This window comes from Stomoxys calcitrans, chromosome 2, assembly GCF_963082655.1.
Source record: "Stomoxys calcitrans chromosome 2, idStoCalc2.1, whole genome shotgun sequence".
Taxonomy (NCBI): Eukaryota; Metazoa; Arthropoda; class Insecta; order Diptera; family Muscidae; genus Stomoxys; species Stomoxys calcitrans.
In genome coordinates, this window is record NC_081553.1 from 66,386,067 (window position 1) to 66,402,231 (window position 16,165).

A 16,165-nucleotide genomic window follows, 5' to 3' on the forward strand; every position below is an offset into this window, starting at 1 on the left:
ATATTTGGATATGGCTACCAAAAAGACCAATATTTTGTTGTACAAAATTGAACAATGACTTGTACTTAATAGACCACTCAATATCCGGCCTCGATCATATTTTATTCAGGTCCCGAGAACTCATATACAAGCAACATTATCAGAAAATATATCAGCTTTTTATGGGATTAAATTGGAAGATCGGTCTATATGACAGCTATATCTTTATAGTCTGATCTGACCCATATTTGGGGTGGATGTCGGGAGTCTAAAAACAACTCAATATTTCAAATTTCAGCGGAATCGGATAAAAAATAAAGCTTTTGTGGGGGCAGACCCTTTGTCGACAGATCGGTCTATATGGGAACTATATCTTAATACAGTCGGATCTGAACCATATAAAGGTCGGATATCGGGAGGCTCAAAAAAATTCGCCGTTTCAAATTTCAGCGAAATCTGGTAGTAAATAAAGCTTTTATGGGCTTCAGACCCTTTATCGGGAGATCGGTCTATAGGGCAGCTATATCTAAATATAGTCCGATCTGAACCATATTTGGGTCCGATGTTGGGTGCCCTAAAACTATTCATTGTCTCAAAATTCTAGCGAAATTGGGTAATTACTAAAGCTTTTAGGGGGTTCAGACCCTTTATCGGGAGATCGGTCTATATGCCAGCTATATCCAAATATAGTCCAATCTAAACCATATTTAGATCAGGTGTCGGGATGCTTAAGATAACTCCCTGTTTCAAATTTCAGCGAAACCGGGTAATAAATAAAGCTTTTATGGGCTTCATACACTTTATCGACAGATCAGTCTATAGGGATTCGGTCTATGAGGTCAGATGTCGGGAGGCCTAAAATTACTCACTGATTCAAATTTCAGCGAAACCGGGTAATAAATAAAGCTTTTATGGGCATCAGAGCCTTTATCAGGTGATCGGTCTATATGGCAGCTATATCCAAATATAGTCCGATCTAAACCATATTTAAATCGGGTATCGGGAGGCTTAAAGTAACCCACAGCGGAATCGGGTAATAAATAAAGCTTTTATGGGCATCAGACTCTTTATCAGCAGGTGGGTCTATATGACAGCTATATCTAAATATAGCCCGATCCAAACCATATTTGGGTCAGATGTCGGGAAGCTACTAACTGATTCAAATTTCAGCAAAACCGGATACAAAATAAAGCAATTATGGATATTAGACTCTTTATCGGCAAATCGGTCTATATAGCAGCTATACCCAAATATGGTCTGATTTGGCCCGTTCAAGAATTTAGCCATCCAGTGCCAAACTTCAGCTCAATATCTCAATTTTTGAAGGCTGTCTAGTGATTACAACAGACGGACGGACAGACACACGGACATCGTTAAATCGTCTTCGAATTTTACGACGATCCGCAATTATACCCCTACGGTGGAGGGTATAAAAAGGAAATCTGTTAACCGATACAGGAAATTATTCCCAGCTGCTTTGATCCAATAGTGGTGGCAACGAGATGCTCTAAAACGTATACCTAATTGTCACAATGAAGTTCATAAATCAGTGAGCTTAGCGAAAAACAATAAGGCAGCAGGAACTGATGGGTTGCCAGCTAAACTATTTAACACCGTAGGCGACACACTGAGAAGGTGTATGCGATCTGGCTAGAAGAACGCATATACACAAGAAAGGAGACAAAACTGTATGGGCCAACTACAGTGGAATAGGTTTCCTTTCCGTCGAATTCAAGACACTCTAAAGTCACGGACAACTGGGTACAAAACTTAAAATCGGAAGATTGCTATATATTGCAGCTTTATGTATCCAAATATATACTCCATTGTAGGCCTTGGTTAGTACGAATGTCGAGGCCTGCGTTTTTTGTGGGCCCAGAAACTTAAATCGGGTGATCGGTCTCTATGGCAGCTATATCTATCACATTTCTTCGCTGTTTTTTCTGAATGCCATGGGTTTTTTTAGTTCATACATACATATCTCTCTCTAAATCTACGCTCTCAAACAGCAACGTAGTGATGCGATGCAATCATCTTCCGAGCAAACAGTCTCACTTTGACTTTAGAGCATCTAACAACGCAAGACATTTAGTACGCAAATTCGTTAGAACAACTCTAGAAGTCTAGCAAATCAACAATGAACAAAGTTGTTTTAGTGGTGGTTTTAGCCACAGTTTGTGTGCTATCAAATGCTCTTGACTCTGATGTTGTAAGACATTATCTGAGGTTCATTAAATTATTCTTATTAATTAAATTTATTATTCCACCTTAAGGTGCTAAAAGTACGTGGCGGTGTACGCACTTTGGAAGGTGAAGATCTTGCAAAAGCTGTGGAAGTTCTCAAAAATTCTTTGGAAAAAATTGCCACCGGCGAAGATGGACAGCAGTATAAGTGAGTATATTTTTTTTTTATTTTAGAACTAGTTATGTGACTTTGAAATAAAATTAATGCATTAATGTCAATTACACTGGCTTACAATTTGAAAATTATGGTTGAAATGTTATTTGGCCAATTTTTATTCCACACACCTTTTCTGATGTACGGGATATTTTAACTGAGTGCATTGACTTGAATTAGCCATAAAGAAGGGAGATAGACCTATTGATTAGTATACGAATGGACTAGAAATTACTCAAAATTATTGTATATCGATTTGTCCATGTGTGTTTCTGTCCGTCTGTGCGTCTATCTGCCTATTTCGATATGTGCACAAAGTCCCATCCCATTTAGCAATGCCTGTATGTCTGGTCGTCCGTCTATCTGACTGACCGCATGTCTATCTATCTGTCTGTCAATGCGTCTGTCTGCCTGCCTGCCTGTCCATTTGTCCAAGTTAATATAAATATTTAGGCCATTCAATTCCATTTGACACTGTCCGTCGGTCTGTCTGTCCATATGCCCAAAGTATAGAACGCAATTTTCTTCGGTTTAGCCTATCCTATCTAGCCATGTCCATCTGTCTGTTCGCCTTTCTGGGTAAGTCAGAGGGTAGCGCCCTCTGGTTTATCCGGTTATGGTCATATTTTTTATGGTCGATAGAGGGAGTGAATGAGTCCTCCATGTTCCGCAGAATGCTTTCTTGCACTTGTTTAAGGATTTTCTTCAAAGGTCCCATTCCGCAAGCAAATGGAAAAAAATGCAAATTTGCCCAAAAAATTCCATTAAGAAACAGGGGCAAACTTCTCCCCTATCAATGAATGCTGTCCGTTTTAAGTTATATATCAATAATAGCCGAGTCCTTTTATGGTGTGCCGCAGTGCGACATCTCTTGGGGAGAATTTTATTTCATTGAATAGTACCTCACAAATGTCATCAGCATTAGGTGGGGATAACCACCGATGAACATTTTTTTCTGATGTTCACGCCAGGATTTGAACCCAGGCTATCAGCATCATGGACGGATATAACTTCTGCGCTACTGTGAACTCCATTTTCTAGAGCCTAGTCGTAGTCTGTCAAAGTGCGATTTCATAGCCCGGTAAAAGCGAGGTGAAATCGGCCAAAAGGGTCTGTTTTTGCAAGTCAATAGAGGGAGTTAAAGAGTTTTGAATCCGTTTGAACCCTATAAGTCAAAGGACCAAATGGCATACTGTCCACTATGTTGCAAAAGAAAGGAAGGTATGTTATTTGACTTCTTGGAATGATTTTTAGGAATTGAGTTTCACTGGAGGTTTGTATGGCATTACACCCGAATGTGAGGAAATTGAACCTCTCTATGCCCCTGGACTAGAGGCCAATCAGTTGCTCAACCTACATTTTGAAGACCCTTTGAGAGAATAAATGTTACATGTATTAGGAACCGTTTTGGACCCTTCCCTGGTATGCGGCCATCAGCTTACCTGTACAAATGGTCTTTCGGTTGACAGCACCCTTCATGAAAGAAATTTTGGGTGTGGGCTACTTCACATTAACTCAGACTTTGAAGAGACATTTAATAACACGAGGTTGTGTGTAAGGACTTACATGGTTGTCTCGTGGAAATAGTAGAGTCCCCCTCTTTTGGTGAAATGGGTAAATACGATGCTGAAAGGCCTGATTCTCAACGCATTTCTAGCGGAGGGCTCAAGGAAGAGTGTGACAGAAGAATTACGAAAGGCAGCGTTTTATCCCTGGCATTTCGGCACGAAAATTGCCTTCGTTGCCCACGCTGAAGACGTCTGTGGCCGTTTCCTCTCTACTATAAGGACCTTCTTTTTGGAGTTGAGAAAGCTATCTGGATGTGCAAGGGGCAATGGGCAACGGGCATAAACCCCAAAAAGGTAGGAAGTAGTTGGGGGCTAAGGCCTCGACTGCAATGGCTGTTTGCGGCAGTTGCTTCGCCTATTCTCACCTATGGATGTCTGGTCGGCGATGGGGTTTGAACAATTATGCCCTCCTTGGGTTGTTCTAGGAAAAAAGGGATACAGAGGTGCTGATTTCGGGAGCATGGAGCAGTGTCCCGAGAGAGGCGCTGAATGCCTTGATTTTACGCCTTTGCACCTGAATGTTGGGTGTGTGGCAACTTAGAAAGCCATGAATGAGGGACTCAATTACATAGCGCCACTTAAACTGTGAACATTATTCTGTTCTGCTGGACGATGGGAATATGGTGTGGCGGCATGCTATATGCGTCTCAACTGATAATACACCAGGGGAGTACTTCCTTGTTGACCGGTTGGAAGTCTTTGGGATAGGAATACCCCGCCCTTACTGGTATCTTCTGTATATCGTATGGTTGTTAATTGGATGGGGCAATTGGAATCAGGGAGACTTTCCGAAGGAGGTCTTTGCTGTCGGGACAATGTCGATGAGAGCGCGGCAGCCCATTCAGACCCGGGGGTAGCAGACCACCATTTGGCAGTGTTACAAACGGAATTCCTGGTTTAGTAAACCGCTCATCCTACAATGATGGATGGATTTGTTCAAAAGTTTGCATGTTTGCGATATACAGACGGATGTACATGGTTTGGTCAACTTAAAATGTCATTATAATAAAGGTAATGGGATTTATGGGGTCTTAGATTAATCCATGATGGAGGTCCCAAGCGAACTTAATTCGCTTTTAATTGTCATTTATGAAATGCAAAGTGGTTTAAGAATTTAAAATTTTTGGAAAAAAAAAACAAAACAAGAAATTAGCTTTACAACATTTGTATACCGTTTGTAACACATCGAAATATTCGTCTAAGATCCCATAAAGTAAATATATTCTTGATCGTCTCGTCGTTCTGAATCGATCTAGCCATGTCCGACCGTCTGTCGAAATCACGATAGAAGTCGACTACGTAAAGCTAGCAGCTTGAAATTTTGCACAGATACTTTGCATTGATGTAGGTCATTGGGAATTGCAAATGGGCTATATCGGTTCAGATTTGGACATAGCTTCCATGTAAACCAATCTCCCGATTTGATTTCTTGAGCTTTTGGGAGCCGCAATGTTTATCTCATTTAGCTAAAACTTTGTACATAGTGTTCTGTTATGACTTCCAACAACTGTGCTAAGTACGGTCCATATCGGTCAAGAAGCTGATATAGCTTCCATATAAACCGATCTCACGATTTGACTTCTTGAGACCTTACAAGCCGTAATTTTTGTCCGATCTAGCTGAAATTTTGCATATAGTGTTCCGTTATGACTTCTAACAATAGTGCCTAGTACGGTCAAAATCGGTCTATAACGTGATATAGCTCACATATAAACCGATTCTTGAGCCCATGGAAGACACACTTTTTTCCGATTTGGCTGAAATTTCGCACATAGTGTTCTCTTATGACTTCCAACAACTGTGCTAAGTACGGTCCATATCAGTCAAGAACCTGATACAGCTCCCATATAAACCGATCTCCTAATTTGACTTCTTGAGTCCCCGGTAGCCGCAATTTTTGTCCGATTTGGCTGAAATTTTTCACTTGGCGTTCCTTTATAACTTCCAACAAGTATGCCAAGTACCGTCTAAATCGGTCTGTAACCTGATATAGCTCTCATATAAACCGATCTCCCGATTTGACTTCTTGAGACATTACAAGCCGAATTTTTTGTTCAATCTAGCTGAAATGTCGTGTTCCGTTATGACTGCCTACAACAGTGCCTAGTGCGGTCCAAATTGGTCTTTAACCTGATATAGCTACCATACAAACCGATCTCCCGATTTTACTTTTTCAGCCAATGGAAGCCGCAATTTTTGTCCAATTTGGATGAAATTTCGCATGCGGTATTCTGTTATGAATTCCAACCACTTTGCCAATTTCGGTCCAAATCGGTATATAACCTGTCATAGCTCCCATATTAACCGGTCTCTTGATTATCCTTTTTCGGTTTCTAGAAGCTTTATTTTTTGCTAGTTTGACAGAACTTTGATATGTAAATGTTTATGCCCTTCAACTAATTTTTTGGTGGTGGGTTCGCAAGATTCGGCCCAGCTGAACTTGGCACTCTTTTACTTGTTATCTTTTTCTTCTTTTGTCGGCCTGTGTAATTTGCTAATTATCATCCATAAGAGAATTTGCAAATATTAATTTTTTCTTTTTATTGTTTTTCTCTTTTTTTTTTTGAATATTTAACAGAGTGGGCAAAGTTATTTTAGCTACTAAACAACCGGTATCTGGAACTCTGTACAAGTTTGATTGTGAGCTCATCGACAGCAATGAGGTGCCTAAAAAGTGCATGGTCAAGATTTGGTCTCAGCCATGGTTGGAAAATGGCATAGAAGTCACTGTGGATTGCGAGCAGTCAGAAACTCTGATCAGAAGTCATAGTGCCTAACTGAATTTTCTATGTATTTTTTATTAAAAATTATGAAGAATTACGAAAAATAAAAAAAAATTGCTTATACTAAACAATATTTTAATTTAATTTTTTATTTGTTGGAATATTTAGAAAAATAATTATTTTGTAATACCTAATGTAGTAGACGACTTTTATTATACTGTGAAAGTTAGTGCATTTGTTTGTTACGCCCAGAAGGAAGGGAGCTAATACCAAATACAGATCGACTCAGAATCACTGTCTGATTCCGTTTAGCTATGTCCGTCTGTCTGTCCGTCCATCCCTCTCTGTGTATGTCTGTTTTTTGTCCTAGAGAAAACGCCTATTGAAATTGGATATAGCTCCCATACATTGTAATTGCGGATTTTTCATATAGTCGGCGTTGACAAATTTTTTCACAGCTTCTGACTCTGTAATTGCATTCTTTCTTCTGTCAGTTATCAGCTGCTACTTTTAGCTTGCTTTAGAAAAAAAATGTAAAAAAAGTATATTTGATTAAAGTTCATTCTAAGTTTTATTAAAAATGAATTTTCTTTCTTTTAAAAAATCCGCAATTGCTTTTTGGGCAACCCAATATATGTTCATCCGATTTTGAACAATATTGCAATAATGTTAACCAAATAAGTTAACCGAATCACTCGAAACACCCTCCACCGAAGTCCATCCATGTCGGTTCAGTATTAGATTTAGCTCTGTATTTCCACTTACTTACACTATACCTTAGGTGTAGTGAATTATATAGTCGCCTCTTACCGACTTCTGTCTTTCCTTAACTGTTTTTATATACACTATTGCTAACAATGTGCTCATTAATGTCTTAACACACCATAGGATTGGACAACTCGTGTATAACTATGCCATTTATGAAATGTTAACAATTCTTCTTACAGATGTCAGCGGAAGAAGCCAATGAAACTCTGGCTTATGTCCTCAGCAAATACGAAGGGGTAGAAAAGAAAATCATTGGGGAGCCTATATCGTAAGTATTTTTTTATATTTTATCCAATCTCACTTGTAAGTTGTTCCGGTTGTCAACATCATTGTAAACGTTGCAAATAATAAACATTTCTATACTCCAAACCACTACTGTGGTACAGGGTATTATAACTTAGTGGATTTGTTTGTAACATCCCGAAGCAAGAGAGATAGACTCATTGATAAGTATGCCGTTCGACCCAGAATCACTTGGTGATTCGATTTAGCTATTTCTCCGTCTGTCTGTCCATGTTCATTTGTGTAAAATTTACAGGTCGCAATTTTCATGCGATTGTCTTCAAATTTGGCACATACATTTTTATACCCACCACCGTAGGATAGGGGGTATATTCATTTAGTCATGTACGTATGTCTGTCCGTCCGTCTGTTGTAATCACTCTACAGCCTTCAAAAATTGAAATATTGAGCTGAAGTTTGGCACAGATACGTCTTTTTGATGCACGCTGGTTGAATTATTGAACCGGCCAAATCGTGCCATATTTGGATATAGCTGCTATATAGACCGATCTGTCGATTTAGAGTCTTAAGCCCACTTTTTATCCGATTTTGCTGAAATTTGAAACAGTGAGTTGTGTAAAGCTTCCCGACATCTGACCCAAACATGGTTCAGATCGGACTATATTTAGAAATAGCTACCATATAGACCGATCTCCCGATTATGGGTCTGAAGCTCATAAAAGCTTTATTTTGTAACCAATTTCGCTGAAATATGAACCAGTGGGTTATTTTAAGCCTACACTCTAAATATGGTTCCGATTGGACAACATTTGGATATAGCTGCCATATAGTCCGACCTGCCGATTGTGGGTCTGAAGCCCATAAAAGCTTTATTTTTTAACTGATTTCGCAGAAATTTGGAACGGCGAGTAGTTTTACGCCTCCCAATATAGGACGCAAATATGGTTCAGATCGGACTATATGTAGACATAGCTGCCATATAGACCGATATCCCGATAAAGGGTCTGAAGCCCATAAAAGCTGTATTTTTTAACCGATTACGCTGAAATTTAAAACAGTGAGATGTCGCACTGCGGAACATCGTACGGACTCGCCTATAAAAGAGGTCCCTTATCGATGATAAACTCAACTTGAATCGTTTGAAAGTTTGACCCCACTCCATTCCTGGGCAAATTTTTACTCTCCTCCCAAATGTTTTTCTTTTGAGACTTTCTACTTTGGGTTTGTAAAGTATTTCGGGGGTGGTCACTTGGCCATCACAGTAATATAAGATTCGTGCTCTACTTTCAGAAACATTTCGTATGAGCCCATAATGTCATGATCGGTAAATAAGTTGTGTTTGAAGGTGGGGTAGACCCCAGGGTCTTTGTCCCGAAAATGAAAAAAAATTTCCTCAAATAGCTTTTATATAATAGGGAGGTATTTTGGGGTGAGGCGGCCCTCCAAACACATGGCTTTATATTGTCGTGATCGGTCCATATATCCATTTGGCGGATTTTAGGCTGTCCCAGCGGCACCCGTACCCAACAATAGAAACCATGATTTTTTTTGGTGATTGTTAGAGTGTAAAAAATTTCTAACTAATCGCATTACCAATCTCCGAGATCTGGTATTTTTGAAATTAGGGTAATGAGAAGTTTTTTTTTTATGGGAGACATTTCGACTCAACTATGGATATAAAATCCGTGTCCACTCCCAAATCCCTTTACTTTGAACCCCATTTGTCATGGTAGGTAAGCATGAACCGTTTGGAACCGTGCCACTGGCACTTTGCCCTGAAAATAGATATCAAATTCGATCTTTACTCCAAAATACCGTTGATTTGAGCTCCATATTGATATAGTAGGAAATAAAATTAAGTTTAAAGGTGATTTAGGGCGTACCCCCAAAATTGGATTTCAATTTGGTTTTCTACTCTCCAAAACCTTTCATTTGAGTCCCATATTGCCATAACGGGTCAATTAATCTATTTGACGTATTTTTAGGGGGAAAAGAGCCACCTTGACTTGAACGCAAGTTTAAATGCCATATTTTTAATCTACTCCCAAATATCTTTCATTTGAATTCTATATAGCCATGGTCGGCTGATATGCCCATTTGGGGGTATTTGGGGGTGAGGCGACCTCCCATTACCTGGACCTAATTTTTTATGCCATATTTGTAATCCACTGCCGGATACGTTTCATTTGAGTCTTATATTAACAGGAACGTCATATATTTTTGTTTAGAGGAGTTTTTGGGTCGGGGCGGCCTGCTGGGTACTTGGACCCAAAATTTAATGTGATTTTCATTTTCTAATCTCCAATACCTTTCATTTGATACCCATGTTGTGCCCTTCAGTCCTCTTTTGGTTTTGGGTGGCGTTTTTGGTGTAAGAGGGTCAGCCATCATCCGATATCTAAAAATTATAAAGCCTATGTTTCCTTTTTTTTGATGCTACGGAACAAACAAACAAACCGAGTTCCTTATAGTCATGATGGGTCATATGTCCATTTTGGGAGTTTTTGGGGGTTGGGGTGACCCCTACACTTCGATCTGATTTTGTATGCCAGATTCGTAATCTACTCACGAATACCTTTCATTTAAGCCCCATATTGATATGGACGACCAATTTGTCTGTTTTTAGACATTTTGGGGTTAGGGAAACTTCCCGGGTACTTGGAGCCAAATTTTAATACCATATTCGTATTCTACTCTTCAATACCTTTCATTTGATATCCATATTGTCTTTATCGGTCCACTTGTGATTTTGGGTGGTATTTTTGAGGTAATGGGGAGGGTCCGCCCCCTTCCGATATCTACAAATTATAAGGCATATTTCTTCTTCCTGATCATATTCGTAATCTACTCCCGGCTACCTTTCATTTGAGTCCCATATTGTCATGATCGTCAAATAAACCTATTTTATGGGGTTTTGGGGCTTTGACGGCCCCCCATGTACTTGGACCGAACTTTTATTGTGAAATGCGTACTGTCCTCTTGAATACCTTTCATTTGAATCCCAAATATTGTCCGGATCACTTCAATTTTATTTTTGGGTAGTACTTTTGGGGTAAGGGGGAGGGACCGCCCCCTCCCAATATCAAAAAAATATATAGCCTATGTTTCCTTCCAGATCAAACTACATAATCTTTGAAAATTTCAAGGTAATCGGTTCAGCCTTTTTTGAGTCTATACGGAACAAACAAACAAACTGACAAACAAACACAAATTCAATTTTATATATAAGATTTCGCTGAAATTTGAAACAATGGGTAGTTTTATGCCTCCCAACATAGGACCTAAATATGGTTCAGATCGGACTATATTTAGATATAGCTGACATATAGACCGATCTGCCGATTAAAGGTCCGAAGCCCATAAAAGCTCTATTTATTACCCGATTTCGCTGAAATTTTAAACAGTGGGTAGTTTTAGGTCTTCCGACATCCGTCCCAAATATGGTTCTGATCGGACTATATTTAGATATAGCTGCCATACAGACCGACCTCCCGATAAAAGGTTTGAAGCCCGAAAAATCTTTATTTCTTAAACGATTTCGCTGAAATTTGAAACAGTGAGTAGTTTTACGACTTCCAAAATAGGACCCGGATCGGATTGTATTTAGATATAGCTGTCATATAGACCGATATGCCGATTAAGGGTCTGATGCTCATAAAAGCTTTATTTATTTCCCGATTTTGTTGAAATTTGAAATACAAAACTCACAGTGACTAATACTTATTAGACCACTCAATGTCCGTGCCGAATTTGGGTGCATTCAAATGAAAATTTTTCCATGAACATTCCACTAAGGAGCAGGGGCAAACATTTCACATATCAATGAGTGCAGTCCGATTCAAGTTTAAACCCAATGATAAGGGTCCTCCTTTTTATAGCCAAGTCCGAAAGGCGTGCCTCTGTGCGACACCTCTTTTGGAGAGAAGTTTTACATCGCATAGTACCTCACAAATGTTGCCAGCATTAGGAGGGGAAAATCACCGCTAAACATTTTTTTTGATGGTCTCGCCAGGATTCGAACTCAGGCGTTCAGCGTCAAGGCGGACATGCTAACCTCTGCGCTACGGTGGCCTCCTGTCTATTGGGTGCAAAAGTTGTCCAATTTTCACTGGATTGTGTCGAAAGGGGGTTTACATATATAAACCCGAGGTGGTGGGTATCCAAAGTTCGGCCAGGTGGAACTTAATGCCTTTCATCTTGTTTTGTTTTGGCGTATTGATTTCGCAAAAAATCGGTTCAGATTTGGATATATGTTCGTCTCATTTGGGCCAATATAGCAAAGAGGTGGCCATTTGCTAACAGATTCTATCGAAATTTGGCTGGAAGGATTTTCTCTTGACATTATTGGAGAATTTCATAGAAATTAGTTGTGATTTAGATATAGCTGCCACTGCAAGCGCATTTATTAACCAATCTTGCCAAAATTTTGATCAATGTTTTCCTAGATAACTACCACATTGTTTATAGTATGGTCGCAATCGATTCAGATTTAGATACAGCTCCCATATATATATTCGTCCGATTTTAGGTAATTTGCAATGATGTTGCCATTTATCAGCGGTAGTTATTAAAGTTTAAAAATATTTGCTCGAAATTTCATACGGATTGTTAAATAACTCATCTGAAAACATCTGCCGAGATCCATCAAAATTGTTTCAGAATTAGATATAGCTCCCACTATGTATTTATAGGGTAGGTATAGGGTATTTTATAGTCGGCACCGACCGTCTTTTGCCTTTCCCTACTTGTTTTATTTTATTTCCTACTTTTCATATAATTTTGTTTTAATTTTATTAATTACTTTTTCCTTAACTTCTTCCCTCTTTTGGTATTATTTTCCCCATTGTTCACACCCTGAAGGCCTCTGTAAATATACGATAATAAAGCATCCACATCCGCATCAACTTTTTATCTTAACTCTTTTTTATTTAGACTGTATTTTCTCTTTCTCTTGCCAGCATTTACGGACTGCGTGTGTCACGCGGCGATGCCGAGGAAGAAATCAACATTCACTTCAAGTACATTGACAATACACAGCATGACATTATTCAAAATTGTGTTTTCGCTCTCTACCGTCGAGAAAGTGAATGCGAACTCATCAGGACGATTTGCAACACATTTCTACCGATTACACCTCGTCCACTGTTGGAACGCAGCGATTTGCGTATTTGCAATGATGGCAGTGATGTGCAACTGATTGAGAAAGAGGACATTGAGGAGGATACGGAAGAGAGCAGCACCATGACAACCACGGATGCTGAACAGGTAGTTGTTGATGCTGACGCTGATGGACAGCAAAAGCGTTAGACAATCAAATCGCATAAATGTGCAGTGATAAAGTGCTTCAACATCAACAGATGGGCTACAACGTGGAGTGACTGGCTGAATGGATGGTTGGATGTTGGTTCAACAGATTTCTCTGTCAAAGAAAATTTGTGATGAAGGACACTTTTATGTAACGTTTATTAAATTACAATAAGAATGAAAAATATAATAAAAAAGCAATTATTTATGAAAATGCTGTAACTCACTAACAAGTAATGTCCATAATTCGAGGGGTTCATTAGAAAGTGACAAGAAAGTTTAAATTGGAATTTGGGTATTTGCTTGGTAAATTTCCGATAATTATCCAATGTTTGGCTATAAGCCAATTTCTACCCAAGGGCTGAGTAATAGTGTATTCATATGTTAGTAAGTGGTCTATATTGCTAATTTCTTGAAAAAGTGTTTTTTTTTTATCTAATGAAATCCTGAAATGTCAAATAACAGTCTAGTCTCTGTGATAATGTTATCCTAATAGGATGAAATTTAGCAAGAAGTGTTTTGTTACGACTTCCAACACTCGAGCCAAGTATGGCTCAAGTACACAAAGTGCAAAAATTCAGCCAAATTGGATAAGAATTGCTCAAGTGGCTCAAGAAGTCAAATCGGGAGATCGGTTTATATGGGAGCTATATCCAAATTTGAACCGATATGGCCCATTTGCAATGTAGGTCATCAATATTAGGTATCTGTGCAAAATTTTAAGCGGCTAGCTTTACGCGTTCTACCGCTATCGTGATTTCGACTGACGGACGGACATGGCTATATCGACACAGAATGTCGAGATGATCAAGAATATATATACTTTATGGGGTCCTAGTTCTATAATCTTTTCTGGAATGTACTTAACCCACCGCCTCATTACTCTTATGAATGGGTTTCCCCTTCTAACCGATTTCATATTCAAGACGCCATGAAAAACAAAAATTGGGATACGGTATTCTCAAATAAAAAAGAATTAAAACAATAACTTAAGTACCTACTTTTGTTTTTTGACCTTTCAAATAATTAAGTTTTTCTGGCGCACCCTGTACTTATTAACCTTAAACCAAATGCTAATTAGAAATAATGTTTACTTACCTTAGATCATTACTGGTTGAAAATTCTAACTGTTGAAATTTACTGCATAACAGTACATACAAAATATTTCTCTCATTTACAACAACAGCTTCCTTCTGTTAGCAACCTGCAGTTTCAGGCAATTCTTCTGTGGAGTTAAGCTCCCTCTGTAATTTTAAAATTCTCCACACTCATCTATGTTATACACACACACGCACTAATTAACATTGTTCTCTCACACTTATCACGTTTTCACCACTTTTCACTTGTCAAATTTTTATGCAAGTCCAACAACAACTAAGAAACGATTAATTGTTGAAATAAACACATTTTGCCAACAAAAACGCACTTGGTTCAACTAAATTATGTTAAAAAACATCAAATTCACTACTTCACTTTATGATTTCAGACGTTGTTTAGGACTTCTAAGGCTTTTTCTTTAGCACTTCATAAAGACGACCGATCACTTTTACAACACGACACAAACTAAAGAAAAAACCAAAGCCCTGACAAAAACAATGTTTGCTAATTCGTGTATGGGGTGAGTAACAAGGAGATGAGACATTGTACATGAAAAAAAACAACAACACCACTACAGTAACAACAACAGTAACATAATGAGGGCAACTTAGGAAAATGTTAGAAAGAGCTCAAGGAAAGGTAAACAATTGGTAAGGTGAATTGTATATATAAATTTGTTTTATATAGGGTCAATGATTAAATAAAAACAAGTAAAAACGTGCTAAGTTCGGCCGGGCCGAATCTTATATACCCTCCACCATGGAGCGCATTTGTCAAGTTCTATTCCCGACATCTCTTCTTAGGCAAAAAAAGATATAAGAAAAGATTTGCTCTGCTATTAGAGCGATATAAAGATATGATCCGGTTTAGACCACAATTAAATTATATGTTGGAGACCTGTATAGAATGTCAGCCAATTCGAGTAAGAATTGCGCCCTTTGGGGGCTCAAGAAGTAAAGTTGTTGGATATCATAACAAAACACGTCGTGCAAAATTTCATCCCAATCGGATAAGAATTGCGCACTAGAGGCTCAAGAAGTCAAGACCCAAGATCGGTTTATATGGCAGCTATATCAGGTTATGGACCGATTTGAACCATACTTGGCACAGTTGTTGGATATAATAACGAAACACGTCGTGCAAAATTTCATCCCAATCGGATAAGAATTGCGCACACTAGAGGCTCAAGAAGTCAAGACCCAAGATCGGTTTATATGGCAGCTATATCAAAACATGGACCGATATGGCCCATTTACAATACCAACTGACCTACACTAATAAGAAGTATTTGTGCAAAATTTCAAGCGGCTAGCTTTACTCCTTCGGAAGTTAGCGTGCTTTCGACAGACAGACTGACGGACGGACGGACGGACGGACGGACGGACGGACGGACGGACGGACAGACGGACGGACATGGCTAGATCGACATAAAATGTCGCGACGATCAAGAATATATATACTTTATGGGGTTTTAGACGAATATTTCGAGTAGTTACAAACAGAATGACGAAATTAGTATACCCCCCATCTTATGGTGGAGGGTATAAAAAATACTAAGGAGCCGTTTGTTTGCCGAATTTCTTTTAACAGGAGCAAATATTAATAATTGATTAAAAAAGTTAGGTTTACATATCTAGTTGATATTTGGTGAACATTGTACAAAATTTTACTTATTTCATAACCTGTGGTAGGCATATGAAAATGATTTTGTGTTTGCTTGTGTGCTTGAATATTTGCTACGTTAAACTTAAAATTGGATAAACAGATTTTCTGTAAACTTTTAGAGAATGAAAACTGTTTTCCTAATGCAAATGGTATAAATTGGTCTCCCTTATGTATTGGGTTGCCCTAAAAGTAATTGCGGATTTTTCATATAGTCGGCGTTGACAAATTTTTTCACAGCTTGTGACTCTGTAATTGCATTCTTTCTTCTGTCAGTTATCGGCTGTTACTTTTAGCTTGCTTTAGAAAAAAAGTATATTTGATTAAAGTTCATTCTAAGTTTTATTAAAAATGCATTTACTTTCTTTTAAAAAATCCGCAATTACTTTTTGGGCAAACCAGTATTTGTATGGTTGCCCAGA

At 38.5% G+C, this 16,165-nt stretch overlaps 2 protein-coding genes across 2 annotated transcripts in view; both read left to right on the forward strand.

Moving 5' to 3' along the window:
- LOC106091784 (uncharacterized) overlaps positions 1 to 13,147 on the forward strand; it is a 90,879-nt gene extending 77,732 nt beyond the window's left edge. Inside the window, exons 3-4 of the mRNA XM_059363074.1 lie at positions 7,616 to 7,704; positions 12,638 to 13,147. Of these exons, the coding sequence (XP_059219057.1) occupies positions 7,616 to 7,704; positions 12,638 to 12,986 (438 nt within the window). The 3' untranslated portion in view covers positions 12,987 to 13,147. The remainder of the gene's footprint in view (positions 1 to 7,615; positions 7,705 to 12,637) is intronic.
- Positions 2,034 to 6,801, forward strand: LOC106091782 (sarcocystatin-A). Its single transcript, XM_013258441.2, has 3 exons — positions 2,034 to 2,188; positions 2,253 to 2,371; positions 6,524 to 6,801. Exons 1-3 carry the CDS (start codon positions 2,117 to 2,119, stop codon positions 6,720 to 6,722), a joined length of 390 nt encoding a protein of 129 aa, XP_013113895.2. The 5' UTR covers positions 2,034 to 2,116; the 3' UTR covers positions 6,723 to 6,801.
- Positions 13,148 to 16,165: the final 3,018 nt, after the last annotated feature.

Excerpts from the sequence above, each read along its gene's own strand:
- LOC106091782 (XM_013258441.2), top strand. The coding sequence starts at position 2,117 with ATGAACAAAGTTGTTTTAGTGGTGGTTTTAGCCACAGTTTGTGTGCTA. Across the intron at positions 2,189-2,252 it reads ATGCTCTTGACTCTGATGTT|GTGCTAAAAGTACGTGGCGG; the intron begins GTAAGACATTAT and ends TTCCACCTTAAG. Across the intron at positions 2,372-6,523 it reads GAAGATGGACAGCAGTATAA|AGTGGGCAAAGTTATTTTAG; the intron begins GTGAGTATATTT and ends AATATTTAACAG.